The 25,320-nt window shown below is 42.4% G+C and overlaps 1 protein-coding gene across 2 annotated transcripts in view; it reads left to right on the top strand.

Annotated features, from left to right (window-relative positions):
* The window catches only part of USP13 (ubiquitin specific peptidase 13), a gene marked incomplete at both ends in the record, with an annotated part of 53,663 nt that overhangs the window by 20,814 nt on the left and 7,529 nt on the right, over positions 1-25,320 (top strand). For both annotated transcript variants that reach the window (XM_082319533.1, XM_082319534.1), the window contains 10 exons: positions 5,350-5,471; positions 5,899-6,041; positions 6,244-6,428; positions 10,692-10,786; positions 12,440-12,627; positions 14,305-14,376; positions 14,643-14,736; positions 19,924-20,049; positions 21,385-21,538; positions 23,280-23,454. In XM_082319533.1, coding sequence (XP_082175659.1) covers positions 5,350-5,471; positions 5,899-6,041; positions 6,244-6,428; positions 10,692-10,786; positions 12,440-12,627; positions 14,305-14,376; positions 14,643-14,736; positions 19,924-20,049; positions 21,385-21,538; positions 23,280-23,454 — 1,354 coding nt within the window. The remainder of the gene's footprint in view (positions 1-5,349; positions 5,472-5,898; positions 6,042-6,243; positions 6,429-10,691; positions 10,787-12,439; positions 12,628-14,304; positions 14,377-14,642; positions 14,737-19,923; positions 20,050-21,384; positions 21,539-23,279; positions 23,455-25,320) is intronic.

Here is a 25,320-nt window from a genome sequence, read left to right as displayed (position 1 = left end):
TGGTCTGGTACCCTCTTCCTAGGCATCCGTTGGTCCGTGCCAGAGCCTGGACGCCAGGCTGGCAGAGTGGCCGTCATAAAACTTGTCCGTAGACAGATGTCCTCTTCCAGATCAGTTACCGTAGCAGTAGCCGCCAGCGCAGCAAGTTGTGTGAGCTCTGCGTTGAGCAAAGTCAGGGCTAACTCAGACCATCAATTAAAAGTGTTTTGCAGTACTCAAGTGAACAGCTCTGTCAGCAGATCTGCGAGGATGGTAATGGCTGGTGAGAGGAGTGTCAGTGAGGAGCAGTACCCATGACACAGCTGGTCCCAGAGGCGGCCTCGGAAAGGAAAACTTCCACTTGGAGAGCCTGGGAGAACATGTAAACTTGGTGAGCTTTTCCTGGGTGGCACATGCCTGCCTACGGCACTGAATGCACTTAGGGCTGCCGTTCCCAAGTGTAAAGACCATTCGTAAGAGTGGCCGTACTGGGTTTGACCACGGCTCCACTCAGCTCTCCCAGACCCCATAGCAGCCAGTAGCAGAACCCTGTTTTCAGTAAGGATGTTTTTGTTTGGTAAGCTTCTGAAGAGGACTTTCACCAGGAATGGCTTAAGTTTATATTTATGTAAGTAAGCAGAGATAGACTATGTATCTATGAATGGAAAAGTTGTGATTTAGGAGGATTTGAGTGTTTCCTGACAATATTTTTAAATTTTAGCCCAGTAAAGTTGTGCGTGGTCCCCAGCAGTAGCAGTGGAAGTGATTAGACCACGAGTGAACCCATTGCTTTCTGGCTTTGCCATCTGAGCTTGAGTTGAGTATAGAATGGTGAGCAGATATCTTACACTAATAGAGTCTTAATAGTTTGCTGGTTTAGGTAGAACTGTGGAAATTAGGCTAGATTAACAAAGGCTAGTGCTGCCAGCAAAATAGTGAAGAATTTGAATTTTGGTGGTTTAGCTTTGCTTGTTTCACACATGACTGTGCCAGAAATCCAAGAAGTGAGGTCTATATCTAGCAATAAGAACAGCATACTAATGCTTTGGAGATGTAGCAAGCAATTTGAGTGTTATTTTACAAGTAGGGAATGATCCAAATGATCCTAGTAGAAAGTTTTGCTTTTCCTTTTGCCACAAAGAAGAATGTTATGACTGCAAAGTGAATCTTCTTTTTTTTTATTAATTTCTTCTTTTTTATAGCTCATCTGATGAGGTCAGTGTTTCAGATGTGCCCGAAGACAAATGAACTCAATAGCTTCTAGTTTGCAAAGTGCTGCTGCTGCAATTCATTATTATTTAGAGGCTTCAGGAAGAAATGATTTGATTTAAAGACTCAGTCTTCCACTCCCAAGTCAATACAAATTTGTCCATTGCTTTCAGTGAGAGCAGGATCAAGCCCAGATTCCTAAAATGTCTTTCTAGGGTTTCAAAATTAGTTGTAGGCTCACTAGTCAACATCCTCATTCAATTTTCACGTTTGCATTCCCTTTCATACGCACACAGACACATCCATATGCCCAGGAAATCCTCTTTGAGGGTCCTGCCTGGAGCCTCCTTATGCCACTATTCTTAGTGCAGTCAGTTGGTAACTTGTCTAAATCTGATCTGGGCACGTCCACTCCTTTTCTTCCCCTCCGGTGGGTTGATTTGCAGCACTCTGGCTTCCACTTCCAGCTGCCGTTTTCAGTCAGCGCAGCAGCGATGCATTTCTCAGCGTCACTAAAGTGACGCCTGTGAGCTGGAGTACATTTACTCTACTGACCGCTTGCCTAAAATAACAACGCCAGTCAAGCCTCTGTTTTAACGTGTCTGTTATTTTGCTTTGCCTGTTGTCCTGGCCTCCCAACACAACACTTATGACCTACGGACGCTTTGTTTTAGTGACCAGGGTGTTTAACTGGGGCGCTGAGGAGGCACCAGAAAGCTGTTAGTCCGCTAGAAGGGGAACATTGCCATGTGGACATTCACCAGCAAGCTGTCAGCTCTTTAAAAAGATCACAAACTGGTTGGTTGTCTTGTGGCTCAGTCTTAGAACTGAGTAAGCCCTTTTTCGCCCAGAGATTCTTCTACTCACAGTGCATCTTGGAAGAACATCCTTGGCCAAGAAACGGCTTTGTATGAAGTATAGTGCTTGAAAGTTCGTGTTTTTCAGTGCCTTTAGTGTTACAGTAATTTCTGATCACATATGCTCCATTTGCAAGTAGATTTCCCCCTGCTCTTCCTTCCTATAGTTACACTTATTCCTCTCTCAAATTCTGCACTAATTTTAAAATCCGAGTTCGAAACTGCTTGCAGACTGCACATGATGTCCAGTGGCTACGGGTCAGCCTCTGCCCTCACTTAGCGTGGGCTCCATTGCCTTCTAAAGTAAGAGTTGTCTGGTTTTATTGCATCTACGCTCGTGCTTTCTTAGCCGTGTTGGCCCCTGCACAAGCACAGAAAATTTAACGCAGGTAGAACTTCTTACTGAACTTAGCAGCTCTGGCTTGCAGCACATACAAGCCAAGATTTAAAACTATGAGTAGTGATGTGGGGGTTTTCAACTGGACATCGTTAAGGGGCCTGTCTGACAGTCAACAAAAGGGATTAGTTTATATGGTTATCTGCTGTACCAAGGGATTTCAGTCAGTGGCCTTAGGAGCCCTTTCCACTCTTATCGACTGGATCTGAACCCTGAGAAACTGTCTTCAGAGTGATGATTGCCGAAAAGCACTGGCGGTCCTTTTCATTCCTGTTCAGAGGGAGTAGGTGTGTGGAGTGGAAGTGTACCGGCTTTACATGGTCACCTTCAAAAGAGGAATTGCCAGTTAAATCCTCATGTTTTTTTCCTGGAACTGCTATGAAGCTGTGTGTATCTTTCTTTAAAATAAGAAGTGTGATGCTGCCGTATCGGTGTGTCAGGCATCCAGAACGCCATGCTGACAGGACGTCATTTTCTGCTTTTCTGGTAATGTGAATGGTATGAAGCCTGAGAAGGTAAAAAGGAACTTTCCTTCCTTACCCACTGCACACAAAAGGCTGATGCTCCTAAGCGTGTGAAGTCCTTAGATGGCAGCGGATGATTGCTAATAGGATGCTCGGTCTTTCATCCCTGGGTCACTAGCTCAAACGCAGGTCAGGTCCGTAGCAGTAAAGTTGCTACTATCTGGCTGTTGTCTGGCTTGTGGGATGAGCTGAAGCATGTGCCTGAATTTTGAGCCCAGGCAACCCTATCATTGCTGTTTCTATATAGTGGATTGTAAATACTACAAACTTAATGTCAGTATCCTAAGGAAACAAAAATACCAGCAGCTGTTACACACGTCTACAGACCAGGCTGATGTGAGCTGTCTGCAGGTTCCCTCTGGTGGCTGAGCAAAGCCCTGGAAGAGGTTTGCTGCCTTTAAACCTGTCTGAACGCACACAGAGCTTTTATCCTCTCTGAGGAACCTTTGTCATGTGTAGGAGACGGTCAGTACGGTTGGTTTTGCTCTGCTGGCCACCGTCAAATTTCTGGGCATTATGTGAAAATTCTCTGTGATGTGTTGCCCTATGTATCAGCAGCTCGGAGATACTCCCTTTCTTTGCTTCATAGAGCAAAAGAGCTTGCTGTTGCAGACTGCATCTGTGGAGGCTCACTCCTCTGTGAAAACGCAGGATTGTAATACAAGCTGGGAAAGAAGCCCGGAGTAAAGTGAGGTCGCTGGTTATCTCTGCAGTAAGGGAAGGGATAGTTCCGAAAATAGTGGGAGTGGGGCAACTAGTAAAAAATTAATATTTTCTTTATAAATGTCGTGCTTTCAGTATAAGAAAAAGTTTTTTCTTTTGTGTCTATAGTCAGCTGATAAGAAAGGGGCTTTTGTTGGTTGCTGCTGAGAAAGAGGTCCTGCTGCTGGAAGTCACTGGCAGCGGGTGTTGTCACCCCTCAGGACTGGCTGGTGCAGCAGGTGAGCCAAGAATTGAATGGAAACTGGATTATGTTCTTCTCGAGAGGTGATCCTTCCAGGTCGAGTTAAAATATCTTTTGATACTTGTTTTATCAGTTAGGGTGTTCAGACTGTTACTGCCCATGGGGCACATGGAGAGCTTAGTTTTCTGAATCTGGCCTCTGTCATCCTCACCTCTCTCCCAAATATACATTTGAGATTTCAGGCATTCCCAGAGTGCAGTGATTGCTGCCAGTGCTCATTTAGCATTGAGTGGCTCGTTAAGCATGTGTATGTACTTGGAGTGAAAATAAGCACCAGCTTTAGCTACTGCTGCTGCATCTTCTTTCTTGGTTGAACCTTATTCTCTCAGTGACTGGCTGGTACATCGCACTACAGTAGATCCAGCATCTCCAGATGGGAGAAGGATCCAGAAGATCCCATCCTTGCCCAGGCTATTCTTGCGATTGAATCTTGTGAAATGTCTCGCACAACATGTACGTGTTTGGTCTTAACTTTTTCAGTTGTCCTGGAAAGAACCGAGCAAGATTTTAACACAGTCTTGTCAGTATGGGATAATTATGGTTTTGATGAAGCTAGAGATATAAACATTAGCTGTTTAGTTATTTATATACCCTCCTGGCTTCTCTCTGGGTCCACTTATTTCTGGACAAGCATTTTAGCTGATCTTGCCTGACCAAGGCTCATATTTAAGCAAAAAAGTAATCCTTACAGTAAGAGTGTACACAAACACTATGGAAGGCTTGCTCTTCAAAGGAAAGCTTTATTAGTTAAGAAGTGATTTTTAAACAGATAGTTACACTGGTTACAGAGTGGAGTTAGCAAGAGAGGGATAATGCTGGTGTAACTGTATTTGCTGTAGCTATTTGAGACTATGGATGAGGTGCAGGAATACTTCCAGCCATGGACATCTTTGTGGGAGGAGAGGCCACGGGTTCAAGACGGATGGGAGCCATAGCATGTTTCAGCCAGGTCGGTGATCTGGAAAATATGGGGGGCTGAAACAGAGGTGCATTGTTCCTGCTCTGCCATTTGGGCATGGGTAGTGTGACCTGGTCTCCCCATTGCGTAGTGTTTCAAGATCCTGGGTAAAAGGCACAGCAGTATTACATCCTGATTTTTTCCAAAATGAGCAGAGTTTTGTTAGCTGCTTCCTAGAATGTGATGTCTGCAACAGCGCACTGCTTGGAGAGGGGCCAAATCAACGGTGACTGGGGATCAGATTAAGATGGAAATTTTGGTCTCGGAACATCCTCTTGCAGGATGGTCAGATTTCAGTTTAGATCAGGATTTCACAAACATTTCTAGCCAGAAGAAACTACTGACAGTATTAGCTTGCAGGCTGATGCCAGGCAAGCAATGCTTCATAGCGGTACCTCTACCACAATTTAGGAACCTGGATCTTGGGACAATCTCCTAACATTACCCATCTTGTTTTCCAGATCTAGAGACAAACGGTGATCTCAACAGCGATGACTTTGAATATGAAGATGAAGCAAAACTTGTTATTTTTCCTGATCACTATGAAATCTCATTACCCAATATAGAAGAGTTACCAGCACTGGTCAGTGAGTGTGTGCAAGTGGTGATAGGAATTGTCTCCTGCTTCAGTTTTTATCGAGATGGTGCTTCATTTTCTTACGTGTGGTGCTTGCTTTTACATAAAGATCTTTCTTAGCTAGCTATAATAGAGAGTCAGTCATTCTTAAAAGTCTGCTTTGTCTTTGTTTCTTGGATTTCCTTTTACCTCCTGTATTCCTTCCCTTACTGTGATGCCAGCTTGTCCCAGGGATGCTCACATAGTACATCTTGTGCTTGCTCTCCTGCTAAAATAATAACAACTGCAATCTAGAAGAATATGTGCATATTTAAGTATATAAATAGTCTTACTGATATCCAGTTCTGTATGTGGTTAGCAATGGGCTGAATGCCAAGTTCCGTCCAGTCCCTGAATCGTGTTGGGTTTTGATTGGCATGCCTTTGTCTTCCAGGTGACGATAGCTTGTGATGCACTCCTCAGCGCAAAATCACCCTACAGGAAGCAGGACCCTGACTCCTGGGAAGAAGAGCTACAGGCTTCTAAACATGCCAAAACACTCGTACAGTTAGACAATGGTGTTAGAATTCCCCCCAGGTGAGGGTAATAAGGTTTATTCGTTGTAGGCTCTCTAATACAGTCCAGAGTAACAGAACTAAAGCCAGCAACTCAGCCAGCAGTTCTCTTGCGTGACTCCGGGCTGAGTGTGTAGGTTTGGTTTGACCTACCGTACCTGGAAATACAGGACTGGTTCCGGACTCACTTATTTCTGTCATTTTTTTCCTGTTTTTGCTTGCAGTGGTTGGAAATGCTCAAAATGTGACCTGCGGGAGAATCTGTGGCTAAACCTGACAGATGGTTCTGTGCTGTGCGGAAAGTGGTTCTTTGATGGCAGCGGGGGGAACGGGCATGCAGTGGAGCACTACAAGGAGACGGGTTATCCCCTGGCAGTGAAGCTGGGAACCATCACTCCTGACGGAGCAGGTCAGCCACCCGGCAGGTTCTGAGATGGGGTATCTTCTGCATGAGACTAACAGTGTGTGTCTGTTGCCAAGTGGGTTTGTGCTTCTAGTGCAAATGTTTGAGAGTGTGATATGGAAAGAAAACCCTGTGAATCTTGATGGGCTTGGGGGGAATGACACACACTCCATTTGGAGGCATGGGCACACACTCTTCCCGTTTTATAGTTGGTGTAAATAGTTTTTTTGGTTTGTATAACAGTAGATTTATAATAGAAGAATGGTATTATTTTGAAACGGCAGAATCCAGAGAAACAGAATTTTTCAGTTCTGTTACATTTGCTAGGGCAAATGATTCAGTCTTATGTAACATAGAAACAAGAACACAGTAATGATTTTTAAAGTCAGAAAAGTCCATTCTTAACATCGTGTATGGATTTTTTTATCGTACTGGAAACTTATTTTTTTCTTACTGTTTCGGTAACATTTTGTTCAGTCTAATGAACGCTCATCTTCATGGGGCTGTTGTGATGCTCGTTTGTAAAACGCCTGATGATCTTGAGAGGGGAAAAAAGCTATAGATGTATCCTTGTTTGCATATTCTCCGAGTGTGACGTACTGCGGTGTTGCGGTGGAGAGGATTATGGTGTGTGAGTATTAGATGGAGTAAAAACATGAGAAGCTGAAAAAGTCACAAGCAAGGAGATCCTTTCTGCAGCTGTGTGGAGAAATAAAAAAAACAGAGTAACACATAGCATGATTATATTTTGGTTTTAGTGCTTATGACCATATGGATGAAAAAATAACTGTTTAGAGCAGCTCCTTTTCTAACATTGAGAGGTTTTCATCTTTAAGTCCTATTCAGTGTCAGGGAAGGGAGACTGTAGTCAGATCCGACCAGCTGTGCCACAGGAGCACTGCACCAAATTCATTCTTTTCGCTCCCAGATGGAACATGGCTTCCTTGCGTGAGCCTGGTCTTGGATGATTTCTGTCTGAATCTCTCAATTATCGAAGGTGTTTAGGATATGCCCAGCTGTAGGTTGCAACTGCATCTACAAAATAAACAGAATATTCTTTCGTGGTTTCTAATTTTTTTTTTTTTCTTTTCTTTCTCATCTTTAGCAGCAGTACTTGTTTCCTTACAGCTGCTGTCCTTCTGCCTCCCACTGATGAGCTGCTTCCTCCCTTAGGTGGCCTTTGGGATAACAAAGGACAGGCTGTCACCCTTCCCTCTGAATGAGGGGCACCAGCTGTTCTCCACAGACCTTTGTTCTTCTGGATGACGTTTACTGCGTTTCCCTATAGAAAAGACTTTCCTCCCCCAGCCCTCCCCGTTCCCTTTTCAGTACTTATTTTCTCTCTGATCTGTATTGCAGTAGCAATCATAACCTCTCGATAGGGCTGGATGACAGATGAGCTTCAGGAAAGAGGCTCCGTGGCTGATTGCGACGCAAAGTCTGTCTGGTTTCTGATTCCCCGCGCTGGAGGTGAAGAGGTGATGGTAGAGGAGTAATAAGCGTTAGTCCCTCTGCTGACATAACTTATTCTTTTTTCACACGAGTAAGGAAGAGAAAGAGGTGGTGACAGTGTTCCACTTACGCTTACCCTATACTTACACAGAGGGAGCAGAGGAGAGCTCCTCGTCTTCCCTTGAGGAATCTGTGTTGTATACATTACGAAAGATTTCTGGGGCATTAGCCCCATTTTGTAGCGTTCTGTCAACAAACAGATCTGGGATCAGGGCAGAAACTGAACCAAACTTCTGTCTTCCACTCTTGGCCCTTGGACAGGATGCACGAGAGAGTCAGAGAAGTCGCTTGCTTCAACAGGTTGAGTAGTGCTTGTCAGACTGCCTCGCTCGACAGCGGCATTTGGTTTCATTTCAAGTCATTGTGAGGCTGCGTGCTTGAAACTGGTTTGAGGAACGGAATGGGGGTTTGGCAGTGGGAAGCCCTGTCTGACAGGTACTTGCAGGAGTTGCTCTGAGGATGTCAGTCTCGGCAATTGTCAGATACTTCTTTGGGGGATCCTGTGCAACTTGCTTCTTCAGGGACAGTGTTGCCGTTGCCTGTTATCCTTGAAGTAGGAAGAAGTGACGTCTACACAGCCAGAACGGGTGTAAATCTTGAGCTGTGGAAGGAAAGGGAGTACAGGTAGCATTGTCTTTTTCCTTTTCTTACCATAACAGGAATAATAATGATTATTCTCTGTTTAATAATATTCTGTGTTGTCTGTCTCAGATTTTTCTTGGTTTGGGGGTCTTTTTTTCCTCCTTATGTTCCTCCCTTCTTCCCCTTTCTCACTCTAATGATACCAGCTTGTGTGTGTCACATTGCTGACCTGTCTACATTCCTCATCTACCAGAGTCCGTATGACAGCACTACAGACCTGTGTTTGGGGGCTTTCATCTTCTTTCTTTGATTTGCTGCTCTTTGATTATTTTTTTTTTAAATAAGCGAATTCTGTGTCTCTCCCATGAATTTAAGTTGGCTACACAGGAGAAAGTACTGAAGTATATGACACAAGAGCTGGGCTTGAGCAAGGATTCATGTGTCGTGTTCTATTTCTGCTGCTCTGGGTCAGTAGTCCCAGATGGCTGCTCTCTCTTCAGTTGCCAGAGCTGAGGAAAAACAAAATCAAAGCTTCCCCATTGAAAGTAGTCCCCCAAGATCAGTTGATGTGTAATCTCTCTCCATTAAGTGTTTGAACTTTCCAGAATCTTTTGGCTGCACTGTGACCTCACCAGAAGACTATGGGAATGTTGTGATCTCGTGTGTGTGGATGAACAGTCGTGTCTCCTGGGCACGCTTGCTACCACACACTGGAATTCCAGCAGATGGGCAGCTCCAGCCACACGAATGCCGGAGAGGTCATCGGGACCAATGTCAACAGAGGGTCTGACGCCTAATCAGCAGCTGGCAGCGCGAGTCAAAAGCACAATTCCCTGGTTTGAGAGAGTTAATGTTTTTCATAGGGCTGGTAAATCTTAAAAGTTATGTCTTTGAGGTCTTGGCTAACCTTCAACCTATCATTTCAGTGTGGGTTTGATACTAGCAGACTTGAAGGAGACTGCCTTTCTGCTAAAGTCTTGCAGAGGTGATGGGCTGAGTCAGAGCCAGGGTCTGTGGTTGCCAGGAGAGGGCAGGGTAAGAACCCCCCAGAAGTGGTATTTGTGCTGTGAACAGCCTTTGTCTGCGTTCCTGCTCTCTTCTCCTGAGTTTGTTCAATCTTTCCCCTGGCTAAGATTTCTCTGTCAGGCTAGATCTGGTCATAGGGGGCAAGGTCGCTGTGAGAAACTCTGCTGAGCATGAAGGAAACTTGGCTGAGAGAAGTGCAGGCAGACTGGCAGAGGGATTCTGGATTTTGGTATGGCTGGAGACCAAAGCAGGGAAGTAGTTGTTCACTACAGAGGAACAGGCCAGAGAAGAGAAAAGATGGAAGGCCTGTTCAAGTCTTACTAGCGCATGTCTTGTCACTCGTATCCTTTTATGATGCCTGCACCTTTATTTTTATTTGCTCAAGTAGGCGAAACCTGCTGTGCGCTCAGCTTTGTTACAGCACTTGCTTGGTAAACACTAAAAATGAGCTTTTTCTCTCTCAACCATTTTGTCCTTCTGTTGGATTTATTAAACTTGATTTCATAATGAAAATAGCATCGCTAGACATATTGCTTCCCTCCACAGTTTGAACTTTGCCCTGCCAAAATGTTTATGGGCTTTTACTTAAGGCCGTAAGGCCCTATCATAGAGCTAGAACTGAAATCTAGATCTCCCATACAATAAAGCAAGACACCTTCGTCACGACATCGGCCTTTCTCCCTAACCACAAGATTAATCTTCCAAGCCCAGTCCAATGATGTCCAATCCACCTCTTTATTTCTAATAAAGAATTTCTCAGCTCTCTCTGCATTTCTGTGGGAAAAGGGCATAAGTGGATTCCTTAAACTGTGTTTTTTGCATGCCCTGGTCCTTGTTTTCCCTACAAATTTCTTAATTTTGGGGGAGGAAAATACTATGATCACTATAACTATTCTTAGGTTTTAATACTGTGAGGGCATGTAATTTCTGTTGAGGCGAGTAGTTGAGGTGATCGTGTCGGGAACATGTAAGATATTTACTGAGCTATACAGATGTCTATGCATTTTTCTGCTGGTCGAAACTAAACTTAGAGAATATGAGTAAGGCATCTTGTATAGGCAGTCCTGTACTGAGAATGCAATGCTGGTAAACAACGAGAAGGGACAATATTTGATACTACAGCTCATCTGTTTCTCTCTGCTTTTGTAGATGTCTATTCCTTTGATGAAGAGGAGCCGGTTTTAGATCCGCATATAGCAAAACATTTGGCACACTTTGGAATTGATATGCTGCAGATGCAAGTGGTAGGAAATCCATCTTTTATTTAGTTTGTTGTTTACTCGTTTGTTTAGTTGGGGGTGGGAGAGAAACAGGAGAAGACTGATACTTGTAGCTTATATTTGTGTGATTCCTTCAGACTGTTATGATGGTATTTAGCTTTGTAAAGTTCAGCCAGCCACTTCGTGGTTTATTTTCTGAGGTCTGAAAGGAGGGAATCATTACTCTCAAATCTGAAAATTGCCTTCCGAAAGAGTTCCTTTGTAGTCTTTTAGTTTACATGTTTCACTTCTCGTGTGTTATGTACCATTTTCCTTCAAGATGAAAAACCTCATTCAATTGGAGAAGAACATCTATAATATTTAATTACAGTGAGTGAAGGAAAGCCTATAGCATGTGTAAACAGATACAAATCTTAAGCAAAAATAAGCTAAGCAGTGGATAAGTAAAAAAAGTGGTTGAAAGGTTCTTTATGCAAGGTTAAAAATTTCAGTTTAGGTCTTGTTAATAAATACATTATAAAATGAAAAAATCCATTCAAGTCTAGAAAACAGCGTGGTCTATAGTGTGGTACACTGGAAAGGGTCTGGGGCAAAAAGAGTCCTGTTCCTGACCTTGTTGCTGTGGTCTGTATTAGTAGAGAAGTCCTTTGACTAATTTGTATTTTAGTGGATGTTGATTCCAGTTCTGTTTAAATGATCTAAGAAGTCTGAATGGAATATGGTTACAAAGGCGGGTGGTTTCAGTTTTATTTTTATTTTTTCACGGAAGCACGTAGCCTAGTATCACTACCTGATAACCTGAACAAGAAAACTGTTAAAAATGAACAAACCTGATACTGGTTTAGTGTATTTCACTGTCCAAGTGGAGAGAAAACTAATAATAACTCTAAAATGATAGAGAAGAGTTTAACTGCAGTTTCAAAAGCCTTCATGGTACTAATATTATTTTTGGTATACTAATTTCCTTGCCAATATCATAAATAAAAAGTCCCTTTTATCCAGTGGTCTATGTGGAAAACCTGTTTTACTCAGCAGCCTTGAAAACTTAGTCTCAGCTGTTGCAAAGGTTTCGCCCCTGGTCTTCAGACCAGTCTGAAAAATTCTTAGTGAAGCGGTGGCGTAGTGCTGACGGTAAATGACTCAGTAGTGACCTGGACCTCCACGCTGTGAACAAGCCACGTACCTACAAGCTGAAGGCTGAGCTGTAAAGGGGAGAAACTTCAGCATCACAAGTTTTGGCTTTTCCCATTTGAAAGAAGGGAGGAGTTCTCGGATCTGCAGCTTTTCATCTGGTTTGTTTGCTAGGACCAGCTTCTACAGCGGCAGCTATTCCTGGCCATTGCAAATGGAATATGAAACCTGAAAAAATGCAGTGTTTTGATGCTGAGGCTTGAGATCACAGCCCTGAGAGAAGTGAAGCTCTGGGACTGAGCTCACAGCTAGGACCACTCAAAGAGCCAGTGGCCTGTGGTAAAGAGCTAAGAGGTATATCGGAAGAACAAGCTGCTAGCCTTTTGACCCTGATCTTCTCCCCTACGTGCAGGATTTACCTCCCTTTGCCCGTTGGTTTGGCTCTTCTTTTCTAGAGTATAAATCACAAAGTTGGTGATGATGATAGCGGCAGCGTAATTGTTGCAGAAGTTAAACAGATAAAAAAAAAATTCTTGTTGCTTTCAGACAGAGAATGGGCTAAGAGATAACGATATAAAACCAAGAGTCTCTGAATGGGAAGTGATTCAGGAAGCTGGCGTGAAACTCAAGCCCATGTACGGCCCAGGATACACTGGCATGAAGAACCTGGGAAATAGCTGCTACCTCAATGCTGTCATGCAAGCCATTTTCAGCATCCCAGAGTTCCAGCGAGCGTAAGTAGCTTCAAACTAGTTCTTGTCACTAGCTGCTGCATTCCTCAATCTCTTGTTCTTCTAAGCAAAATGGTATTTTAACTTTGGTCTCGCCTGCAAACAAGTCTGTCTCAGTCAGCTCAGTGGTCACTTAGAGGATTTAGTGATTGTATTGTTCTGTTCTGGAACAGGTTGGAACACAAAACCCAATTTGCCTTTGAAAACAGAATTTACTTGCTTAGCTTCAGTGGTGGGAAATCATATGCCACCTCATAAATTTGATTGCTCTGCTTTTTATATATGTACGTACGTGTGTGTGTCTATCTCGGTATCATCAGTATCACGTTACCGTTTTTTGTGCTGCCCCATGCCTTCGTGTAGCTGCAGGAATCGTTTTGTCGCTCCAGTGTCACTTGTGCGAAAAGCTGTAGTGGCACAAACATGTTAATATTGATCCATGCTAGTGAAAAGCAGCGCACCTTTTGCATGCAGGTCCAGCTAAGAAGAGGGAAACTATCAGAGGCATTTTTTTAATTAAAATTCTAATTAAAAAAAAAAAATCTCATTTCATGAAGAGGGTAGTGTGAGCATATTCTTCCACTGAATAATTAAGAGAGTAAAAGGACAAAAGCATTTTTGTTTGAGTCTGCCTGTCATCCACCGTAAGCACAACAGAAGAATATGAAATATTCCTGACTGATCAAAACTGAACACATCACTCCAAGGAGAGAAGCCTTTTTATAAAGGACAGTCTGTGGTTTGCAATAAAATTCAGAGTGCTCTTTCATTCGACAGCACTAGTAGTGTGTGTGCTGGAAGTTAGGCTTTTAGATTTTGGAAAGCCTCCCAGGTTTTCATGTAGCAATTGCCTTCTGGAGAAGAAGAGGGAGAAAGCCTGTGTTTGTTTACTTTGTTAGCCATATGGAGTACAGTCTGTAGATTCATTAAGTGCCAGCTTTTCTACCTGCATTTTTGAAAAATATCAAAATGGGCTTTACGAAGGGAGGTGGTTTTCCACAGCATGGTCCTTGGTGTTACCTGGAGCACTTAGTAACAACAAAGTAGTGGAGATCTTTGATGAAAGAGGGACTAGGCATGAATTAGATGTGTTCTTTCAACACGGCCATACCTACCTAGCCTGTTTTTCTTATGCTCAAGGGAAGCAGTTCTCAGATAGTGTGCTACTACATGCTTCGCTTTCCAACAAACTGGCTAGAACAATATATACCTCGGTGTTTGTTGTCAGGAGTTAGCCTTTGTTTCTCTGAAGAAACTCAATCGAAACATTCTTTTTACATGTTCTGGTCCTGATACAAATTTGGAATTTGGCAGTGTTGGTTAGGAGTAGAAAGTACATTGGTTCTCAACCCAGCTCTATGGTTTTGAGCAACGCTATCCTGCAGCTATTTCAAAATCAAGGAATAGAATTTAAATTCCAGATGAACAACGGCATCATATCCTTTATAGCTAGAAGCTCCTAAGCAAAACTTAAGTTTCCATTTCCTAATTTCTTTACTATTATTCTTCCATGATAGAAGCACTCACCAGAGATAGATTAAGTCATTGCTATGATGCAAAATTTGACTTGTTAGCACAGAGGAAGCCTGCTGATGTATCACTGCTGAGGATCTATTAGGATATCCTTGAGGAAATCTAGCTGCAATATTTGAATGTTTCTGCTTTGTTCTTGCTGCCCAGGTATGTGGGGAACCTTCCACGAATATTTGACTACTCTCCTCTTGATCCAACGCAAGATTTCAACACTCAGATGTAAGTGACACTTCTCAGTGGTTTACTTGGTCAAGTTAAATAGAAGCTAAGTAATTTAATGGCAGGGCAGAAGATCATCTCTGCATGGGCTTGAAAGGGAAATATGGCACAAGGTAGAACGGAAAGATTTGCCCACTTAGTTGCAGGTAATGATGTTTCATCAGCGAGTCAAAGACCATAAACTTCTTTTTTTGCTTGGAATAAAAATCTTCTCTTTTTTTCTGTTTTTCTCACATGTTTCCACCCTGCCACTTTCTTCCCTACAGGGCTAAACTGGGACACGGCCTTCTTTCAGGCCAGTACTCTAAGCCACCCATGAAATCTGAGCTTATTGAGCAGGTGATGAAAGAAGAACACAAGGTATTTGACTGAGTTTGTGCAGCCTGGTAACTAGGTAAAAGTGATATCCTGAGAAAAGGGAACAGGTGCCGGGCATTGAGGAACACGTGTGGATCCAGCATGGGATGCTTAGCAAGGTGGAATGTGCAGGATTCTAGTCAGGAATATATTAGTCAGGGGCTATTTGTGCGAAGCATTAAAGCAACCATTGGTTCTGCTTATAAAGTATCCTGCTGCTCCAGTGATGAGTGCAAAAGTTCGTAGAACTTGCAACTTATGTTTATCTTCTCTGAGGAACAACAACAACAACAAAATGTTATCTAGAGAGTGCTGAGTATTTGGAAGCAAACTTCTACACCCTCTTTAAATTTCAGAAAGAAGTATAAAGAGCTAAAGAGTTGTTTCCAGGAAGTGTCTGACAATATTCCACCTGATTTCAGGAGAAGCTGTCTAGGTAACACAAGATTAAGTGGTGCTGGAGGCTTTCATGTAGATGAAGGAGGGGCCATGCAAAGCCATGTCCACTGGGCTTTATTCAAGTATTTTGTGGTACAGAAATCATGTACAAGCATGTCTGTGCCAGTGGGATCTATCCTGGAAACACAGTAGTATATGTGGTTTTGGATATAGATTGAAACTCTAATTCCTGGAGAGCCTGGGAGACCAATGTAGATATCCTGATTTATAATAATTCACAGCAGAAAAAACCTTGGAATCAGCTTTCTCAGAATAGGCAATTTCAGAACAAAGGTATACTGAGGGGTGAGTGCTGTATAGATAACATGCTAGACACAAAGGAGAGAGGAACTGGAGAATGAAATAACCTTTTTTCCTACATAATATAGAATTTTATTTCTCTGTCATAGTGAGTGTAACCAGTGGGAGACTTTTATTTTTTCTGTAATTTGCAATAATTTTGCAGCAAAACATACACTTAGCTCACAATATCTAGCTAGTATCTAGCTTCGAGAACTCCAGTATTGTTGGTTCTGTAATCTTCATATTGCCTTTGTGTTATTCTTCTGCAACATGAAAGTTGCTTGTTTGTCTTGTGCTGCAAAAATCATTAAGGCCTGTGTTGGCGTTGTACCATCCATAGACCCGTGTCTTCATCTGTCTGTGCTTTTTCCGCATCCGGCAATGAATGCCTTCGCCCTCACAGTCATCAGAAAGCCTCTTCATATTCTTTGTCCAACAGTTTTTTGGTTTTAGCAGTAAGGATAATTTTTGACGAAGGCCTGACTGATCTATTCGTATTAACAAGGTTCATGGGGGCTGCTTGATTCACTGGTTTATCTTTTTACCTGTTCTTGCTTGCTTTTGTGAAGAAGAAAAGCTGTCAGTAGCTTAGTGGTAAGATGGAAAAGTGTCTTCTCTTTTTGTAAGTTGGTTTAAGTTTCCCTCAGCCTTTGGAGAGTGAGACCAGCTCAGATTTTGCTCTCTGCTCAAACTCTGCTGCTTTTGGAATTGCATTTGTTTTCCCTAGAGTCATCCAATTAATAGTTGTCTTAAGCAAAATGTTAGTTATTGGGACAGCGTTATCTACCCCAGCAAATCTATTCTTTTAGATCTGTTTTACTATTCAAACCATCTACCTTGAAGCATCTTGTTTAGAGTGATGCTGGGAAAACTGGACCTAGAACAGATTTGTGTCCCTGCCAGCCTCTGTTTTGTGACCCCAAGCAGCTTGTGGAGTCAAACCACAGACTCCACAGATGGGATATTTAGAAATGAAAGGTCAACTAATAACCAATACTGAAATAATACCTGTAGAAAAGAGCTGTCTTTGTGGAGAAAGAATCTTTGATACCAGGTTGTAGTTTTATACACAGTAGAAGTCATGCATGTTTCTGTCACAGTATCATGGTGATGGTTTCCATGGAAACTGCAGAATCCCAGACAGGTTGGGGTTGGAAGGGCCCTCTGGAGACCATCTAGTCCAACCCCCTGCCAAAGCAGGTTCACCGAGAGCAGGTTGTGCAGGATCGTGTCCAGGCAGGTTTTGAATACCTCCGGAGAAGGAGACTCCACAACCCCTCTGGGCAGCCTCTTCCAGCGCTCCGTCACCCTCAAAGTGTCGCTGGGCACCACTGAAAAGAGCCTGGCCCCGTCCTGGCACCCGCCCGTACGGTGTTTGCAGGCGTTGGTAAGGTCCCCTCTCAGTCTCCTCTTCTCCAGGCTGAACAGACCCAGCTCTCTCGGCCTTTCCTCGTAAGAGAGACGCCCCAGTCCCCTCATCCTCTTCGCAGCCCTCCGCTGGGCTCTCTCCAGTAGTTCCTTGTCTGTCTTGGACTGGGGAGCCCAGAACGGGACACGGTGCTCCCGACGGGGCCTCGGCAGGGCAGGGCAGAGGGGGAGGATGGCCTTCCTCGGCCCGCTGGCCACGCTCTTCCTGATGCACCCCAGGATAGCGTTGGGCTTCTTGGCCGCAAGGGCACATCAGATATTTTCCTAGAAATAGATACGTTCCTCTACCTTCATCTATTAGTTATTGATATAGGAATTTCTCCTTCTGAAATCAGAATGCCAAGGAGATTCTGGACAAAGACAGAGCATCTGGTACAGAGTAGTTTGCATGATCCGAAAGTCCTATGTCTCCTGAGACTGCTTTGTACAGTAGCTATTCGTTGGTTTGGAACAACGAATGAATCCTGCTTGTTTCCTTTAAATAAAGTTTAAAACTTACCAACGCATCACTGTGACCAAGAAATAGTGGAATAGATTTCAACAGGCTCCTTGCATTAAATTACATATACTGACTGACCGGCTTTCTTAAACACATGCAGGGTATGAACGAAGAATAATGTGCTGGAAGTTCAGGGACTTGAACCCTTCAAATAAAGCTACACCTCCGTGTTTAGCCCAGCAGCCACTACTAGCAATGAGATATTGAGAGCTTTTTAATGACAGATGGCATAAAACTCTGTCAGGTAGTAGTAGCCATCTACTGGCCTTTAACAATGCTCGTGTTGTTCCTAAGTTCAGTTTAACAAAGTTGTAGTTACACGCATCAGATTATTTCCTTATCAAGCAATTCATAGCATGCATTAGGATTTGAAACAGCTTTTACTGCTTTTGTTCTTTGTTGTATTGAAGATTTATTTAGGAAAAAAGTCAAGTATAGATATTTCCTCCATTCCCTCACTCTGGGCATACAAATCTGTTTTGTTGGTTTGGGGGTGCTTTTTTTTTGTTTGCTGTCTTACCCCCCTCTCCCCCCCGATAATACTAGTATATATACAGAGAGCATTTTGTCATCCGGAGAGTTGTACTGACATTTACAATAAATACGTTTGCATAGGATTTTAGGCCTTCAGAGTTTTCAAGTGCTTTTGCTTTGTGTCTATAAAATCAATTATTCATTTTATTTTTATTCTTTTTTTCCCCTCCTACACGCAAAGAAGTTCTCTAGCTTTCTGGGTCTTTGGATTTCATCCAAAGTTTTTGGGAGTTGTTGCCTGTAAAAGCATTCATGAGAGATCTGCAGTGGTCCAGCACAATCTATATTTAGCTAAACTGTTTTGCGACTGTTGATGGGGAAAGTATGCTAGATATTCTATAAATATTCGTGGTACTGTGGAGCTAAAATTTTTCGCCACAGGAGTTTAGTCTGAAAATGGCAGCAGTTTTCTTGGACCCACTTTAACATTAAAAAACAGGCTAAAGGGTCATCAGCTAGGACTTGATTTTCTGTTTAGAGCCTTGCTATTTCTTCTGTTGTTTTTCTTGTCCTTGAGGTGGAAGGGGTTTAGAGGGCAAGATCCGATCCTCTTCTGTAGACTGTCACACATAGCATGTTTCTCTGCAACCTGCTCAAATGGCTGAATAAAAGTGTATAGACGGAAACAAGGCTTAATTCCAAACTCATTGCATTATACATCAGGGCAAATGTGCCACCTTGCCGTATTCTTGCTTCTAACATAGAAAGAAGCCTGTTACATAGTAATTTGAGCTGGTTTGGGCATTTCTCTCCCCAGTCCTAGCTTTGATGAAAGGCAGCTGAGGACACTGAAGTGATATATAACCCAAGATTCAGAAATCCCTGGAACATCTCTTCAAGCAATACTGAGACTCTTGTCTCTTTACGAGAGCCTTTAAAGAGCATCTTAGCCTAATGTGGTTGCTGGTGTCCTGCCAGAAATTGAAAAAGCATTAAAATCGAGAATCCGCTTCTGATTTCAGTGGGTCTAGGAATACCTTACCCTGGCGAAACCAAGAATAAAATTTGCTCTCTTAGTGTGTGTTTTATGTGCCTGCCATTTTATGCTGCTTTCCCTATTTTTATATTGGTGTGATAGCACAACTGTAGTAAAGAATGAGATTGCCTGATTTTTTAACGGCCTCTGACGTATCCCAAAGGCTACACTTCGGCTTGGATTGTCTTGAAAATTATTTGGTCTCATGGAGGATGGGGGCAAATCTGAGTAAAAGACTCTGACCCTTTCGAAAGTGTTATTTAAAAGGGATAATAGCTAGTGTTGTCTTGAGGATGCAATTTGCAGTGGTAGGGGAGGCTTCTTAAAGTGATATAGAGGGTGAGAAAGTCAAAACTAGGATGCTCTTGGAGATCTAGAGATTTTCTGATTTGAGGTAATTTCCTACTGATGTAACTGAATGGCTAAAGGCAATATGTTCTGGGCCTTCAGCACGACCGGCACCTGCAAATGGCAAATTCCCGTCTGTTCTTAACAACCCATCTCGGAACGCGTGCTGCGCACGTTAGTTGTCCGCTGCTTGGTTCGGTAGAGATCTCTGAAGAGGTTTTGTCCTGAGTAAAGCTGCGAGCTGATGCACCAAAGTGCTTCAATGCCCACATACTTTTAGTTGGAACAGGGGTCTGAAAGGAATGTCAAATGTTAGAAAACAGCGTAGGCTTTTAGCCTTTCTGAAAACCACTAAACTTTAGCAAACCTTCAGTAATCTCTTTTAACTTGCAAATGCCATAGAAGAAGCAGAGCGATTGCTGTAGGAACTATGTCATAAAACACATGCTAAACCCCCCAAATAATGCTTCAACACCCTTTCCATTTTTATTAATTTTTTTATTTATTTATTTTTATTAAAATGGAAAACCAGATGAAATTGAAACTATCATTTCTCCAGTGGCAGAAATGGGCCATAGATAGATCTAGTGAGTGACTTTGGGGTATTTGCTCCAGGAATGAATTAAAAATCCTTCTTTAAAAGGTTTTTCTTTCTTTTATTTAGCCTCAACACAATGGAATATCTCCCCGAATGTTTAAGGCCTTTATAAGTAAAGGCCACCCAGAATTTTCCTCTAATAGACAACAAGACGCGCAGGAATTTTTCCTACATCTTATAAATCTAGTAGAGGTGAGAAAATCTGAATTACCGCTTCTTTTCCCTGGTTATAGTAGACAATGAGGGCAGAGCTTTTATGTGAGTGCCTCATTTTTTTGTTATACTCTTTTTAGCCTTGGATATGTAGAAAATGGCACTAATTTAAATGTATTTTGGTTTAGAAAGATTTGTTTCTTTAATTCTCCCTTCTCTTTACTTCAGACTCTTGCATGACCACTCACAGGGCCAATGCTGCTGCTAACGACTGCAAGAGATATAGAGAGGTCAAGCATCGTTGTACAGGCTATAAGATTTATAAACATATGTGACTGTCCTTTCAAATTGCTGTTCGTTTTATGATTACATGCCATCCATTTGTTTTCCATATTGAAGTCTGTCTTGGAATCCATTAATGAAATGGGTATTATGATTATCATTGTTATTATTATTCCAAATTTATATCATTGTTGGGAGCAGACTAATTACCATATCCAGTTCTTTTACAAATCCCAGCTGTACATCATGGAATCATTATGGGAGGAAGGACTCCCCTGCTGAAAGCAAAGTGAATATTTGTCAGTTGAATATTTCTGTATAAAATGTTAGTTCCACTGAGCTCCAGCTCAATGCTGTGTGTAAAAGAATCAGTACTGTGAATTTTAATGCTGTCTTTCTGAAAGGAAACTTAGAAATACATGCAGCTCTGATTTAAAGCATTTCTTTCTTGTCCATCCTTCCTCCCTCTTCTTCCCATTTTCCCCAAGAATCGAGGGGGTTTATTCATGTGTTACAGTCGAGATGAAGTTATTCGCATTTGCATGCATAATGTTCCACATCCCAAAAGGCATGTACTGATTATAGGGTGGTGGAAGACATTTTGCTGGTTTTTGCCTGATAACAGACGTTAAGATGAACAACAAAGAGGAGGTATATTATTTGTATGACATTCCCATCTGGGTAACGAACTACAAGTTGCTTGTTCTGTTTCAGTGCAGATTTGGAGTGGCAGGAGCAATTCTATTTGCTGAAAGGATGCTCCATGGTATTTACCTGAGCTTTCTAACCTTATTGTAACCTGCCACCTTCCTACCTTCTTCTGTTCACCTTGACTCAGTCAGATTTATTAGGTACATACTCTGCAAGTTACTGTGTGTAGAAAGATACTGCTGTGTATGCAGGCATTGTGGACTTCAGTGGGATTCTCTGGGGGTGCAAGAGTTCTGCATGCAATAAAACGCGAGCTGAGCTGTCGGCTCTGGGTGCAAGACTGGTGTCTTTGTGCCTGCCATAAGACAACCAGCAGCCTTTGGGTTCTCTGGTCCTTGTCATGGTCGTCACTTAAATGATTGGATCTAATATTCCTTTCAGAGGAACCCTGTAGGTTCAGAAAACCCTAGTGATGTTTTCCGGTTCCTGGTGGAAGAACGCACGCAATGCTGCCAGTCCAGAAAGGTCCGCTACACAGAGAGGGTGGACTACATCATGCAGCTACCTGTTGCCATGGAGGCAGCAACAAACAAAGGTAAAGAAACAGGTCCATTGACGGACCAGTTCTTCTGGTGGCTCTCTCAACCGTGAGGGAAAGAGGTTCTCACCCCCATGCGGTCTCTTTGTGTGGATAGAATGGTTCAAGGCCACCTGGCAAATCAAACCAATGAACCGACCAGGGGAAAGTTACTTGGTTTGGTTTTCTTTAGAGGAGATTTTAAACACACATCAGTTGTGGCTCTAACATCCCTGCTAATATTTTTAGGGAAGGAGGATTCTACCTGGATACTCTTGGCAAGTTTTCAGACAGATTTCTTCTCAGACTGTGGGACCAACATGAAGTGTCACCACTCGGCAATATATCACCAAGAATGGTAGCAGTTTGTATGATAAAGATGTCAGAGATTTGTGATTTAAAACCTTAACCTGGATTTGACCCAGGGATGTGCCACACCACTTGTAGTACAATTTATTTACCCTTGTTTTGTGTGCATGCGTGTGCCCAAAGATCCCTATTAGGACTGGATTTCCTTTGTCCTGGGCAGTGAACCAGTACATAAAAACTTCTTAATTCTAAAAAAGGTACTGAACATACTAGTTAGTTAATATCTTGTAAAAACAAACACACACTCACAAAAAAAAGCAACCAAAAAACCAAATTGGCTTTGCGTTCGTTAGCAGCAGATTATAAGATCTAACGTGATAACAGAGAATAGGAGTACAAGATACTTTGTCATCTGTAAAGCTAAAATACACAATTTGGATGTTCTGGGCTTTAGGAGAGGAGGGAAGGAGGATGAAGTGGTGGATGTTGATTTAATATACAGGAGTGGGTTTTTCATGCCTGTGAGCTGCCTGATAAAGCATACCTGTGTTTAAAGGAGAAAATGGCTGAGGAGGCTAGAGGACTTGGAAGCAGGAGGGAGGTACTCGCAAATCTTGGTTGCCCCTGCAATCAGTGGTGAAGAGTCTTGCGGACTCAGATAATAAATGTGTGCTTGAGGTGGAAGTGGAGGGGACATCACAGGAACACTAGAAGGGGGATGTGCCTCTGGTTTCCTACAGAATCTCAAAATTTAAAATGTTTTACAGCCAGAAGGAACTATTCTGATTATTTCATCAGATCCTTCGAAATAGCACAAGACAGAGAATTCCACCTACTGCTTTTCACGTAGCCCACAACTCCTTGAATTGGACAATATATTTTAAAAAGACCTTTTGACTTGAAAATTTAAGTTTTGGAGAACTTCTCATTCTTTGTTCATCAGTTTCAGTGATGATTCTGTTGCTTATAAAAGAGCATGTTATTTCCAGGCAATGGCTTGGGAGGTATGTTAGTTTATGAATTTACCATATGGTGCTGCTCAACTTGCCAGTGTCAGGACTCTTTCTAGATCATCCATAATCCTGTCCTGTCTAGAAAGCCAGATGACACAGATAGACAGCAATAATTTTCTGAGTCATATTGAGCTGATAAAGTGGGTAGTTGGTGTTGCTGTTAACACAGGATTCATGGCAAGGTTTTAACTGCCTGTTTCCCAGTATTTCCAGTTCTGTGTTTTCACCGTGAGCAGAAACCTTCAAAAAAGAGATGTGGTTCTAAGTGTAGCTCCTGACCCCAATGCAGACAAAACGATTGGATGTCTAGTTAGAGCCATGTAAAAGCTTTTTATTGATAAGTAGGTTTTTGCATTTCTAAAACTTGCAAAAATAAGACTGGTGAGGGACACCGTAACAATGTTTATTTAGCTTTTAGTGTCATCTGTATTTCTCAGATGAATTAATTGCCTATGAATTGAAGAGGCGAGAAGCAGAAGCCGCAAGGAGACCTCCACCTGAGCTCGTCCGTGCCAAGATCCCATTTAGTGCGTGTCTGCAGGCCTTTTCTGAACCGAACAATGTAGAGGATTTCTGGAGCAGTGCCCTTCAAGCAAAATCTGCAGGAGTTAAGTAAGTGTGTGTCTGGCTGCCTGGCAAAAACCGATATGGTAGTGCTCTGTGCTTATCTTGCTCCCTGGACATGATGTAGGGAGAAATAAGCCATAGTGGGCTTTGGCGCTGTATTAGTGTGGGGGCTCCTAAATGCCATGTGCAGATCAAGCCTGGCGAGGGCTGTAACGACCAGTTGAGCAGGAAATCAATTGCTCTCAATGTCACACTCCCAAGGGGTGATGCGGGCTGGCTGTTAAGAGCTTGAACTTTAAATGCTTGTAGCTTAATTGTCTGCCCACATCTTAAAACCGGATCCTATGTATCAACTAGTGATGGAGCTCTGTATCGTGTGGTAGGAGATACAGTCTGGATCTCTGTGCTTAGTCTCTTGATGTCTGCATTTGGCTAAAAGTGCCAAAGAGCGTTGTGTGGCAGCACAACAGGGTGAAGCAAGCGAAGGCTGTTTTTCTTGTGAGAAAGTTCTTTAGATGGATGGAAATTTTTGCATTTGTGAGGTGCTATGCTGACAACTTTGGGTTTATTATGTTTTGTGTTATTTATTGTTTGTGCTTGGATTTCAACCCATCACCTTTGTATGTTACAGTGTTTGCTCGCATCTGTTAAGTTTGCTGTGACTTACACGGAGCCATGGTACAAGATGGACATATAAAAGAAGGAACCCATCTTGTGTGTTTATAGTCAGGTAGATAAAAGAATCAAGAACATCTTGGGCTTAAAAAAGCACGAAGAAGAAATAGGACAGGAGGTAGAGCTCAGTGCAGTTTTCAGGGGCAGTATTTCTTGCTGAGAACAAGAGTTAGTCTCTTACCCAGTTCCATTTTTATGCCAGCAGCAAGGAGTGGTTGAAAGTTGGACTCTGCAACTGGTTTGCTGTGGCTAGGTACTTCTGTTTTTAGATCGCTTAACGTATCAGTGGCTCAGTGCTGTCTTAGCATACAGTTTCACTGACATTGTATTGAAAATTGGGAGACAAGTGCACATGGTGGAGAAAAATGCAGCAGAAATCTAAAGGGTTTTTTGTATTAACTGTGATCATGTTGGAAGAACATGCTAGTCTTTAAATAGATCCAGCGTTAATTTGTAATTTAGCTGTTCTTCATCGGCTAGGTCTTTAAAAGCATTGAAAGATGAAGAATAATTTGCTATTTAAAATGAAAAAGTTTTGTGCTGCAGATGATAAAGTTACTAAAATGGCAAGGTGGTGCTAACAAGAATTTAGAAAGTAGTTATTTATAGTATGGTAGGAAGGCCTTATATTTATGATGCATTTACTGTGTTTTACCCAGAGTTAGGTGAATTAGAAGAAAGGATGGTCTGTGTGAATGGAAGATAAAGGGAAGGATGCAGGAGATTAAATGGGGGAAAAGTGGGAGCATAGAGAAGGAGAATGGCGGTACATATGATGTTACATTGTGTTCAAGATTAAACTTTTTCCTTTCATTAAGTGAGCAAATACCAGGCATCCCCTTAAACTCAAGAGTCCTCCTCTATTTTGATAAATATGACAGTAGCTCAATAAGAATATAATGGGAGGGGGGGGGTTATATAGCACTTTCATGTGAAAAACTACAAATGACAACTTCTTTATCTTTGCTTAATGAAATGCTTTCTAGGTGGACTGATACCTCATGGGCAATGCTACTGTTACTAGAAAGGGAGTGAAAAAAAGTGCAGATTTAATTGTTACTTCATTCTGTCCAAGCTGTGTTTTAAGGCCATGCCCTGAAGTTCTAGCCAAAAAGTCATTCAAAATTTATTTCCTGACATTCAACTTCAGACCAACTTGAGTAAGCAGGTTTTATATTACTTGTAGTTGTTTTCTATAATCTTCCTACAAGCTGAATTGTCTGCAAGGGTTTGGGC

The sequence above is a fragment of the Platalea leucorodia genome, assembly GCF_965183815.1.
Source record: "Platalea leucorodia genome assembly, chromosome: 8".
Classification (NCBI taxonomy): Eukaryota; Metazoa; Chordata; class Aves; order Pelecaniformes; family Threskiornithidae; genus Platalea; species Platalea leucorodia.
This window is presented reverse-complemented; position numbering and strand designations above follow the sequence as displayed.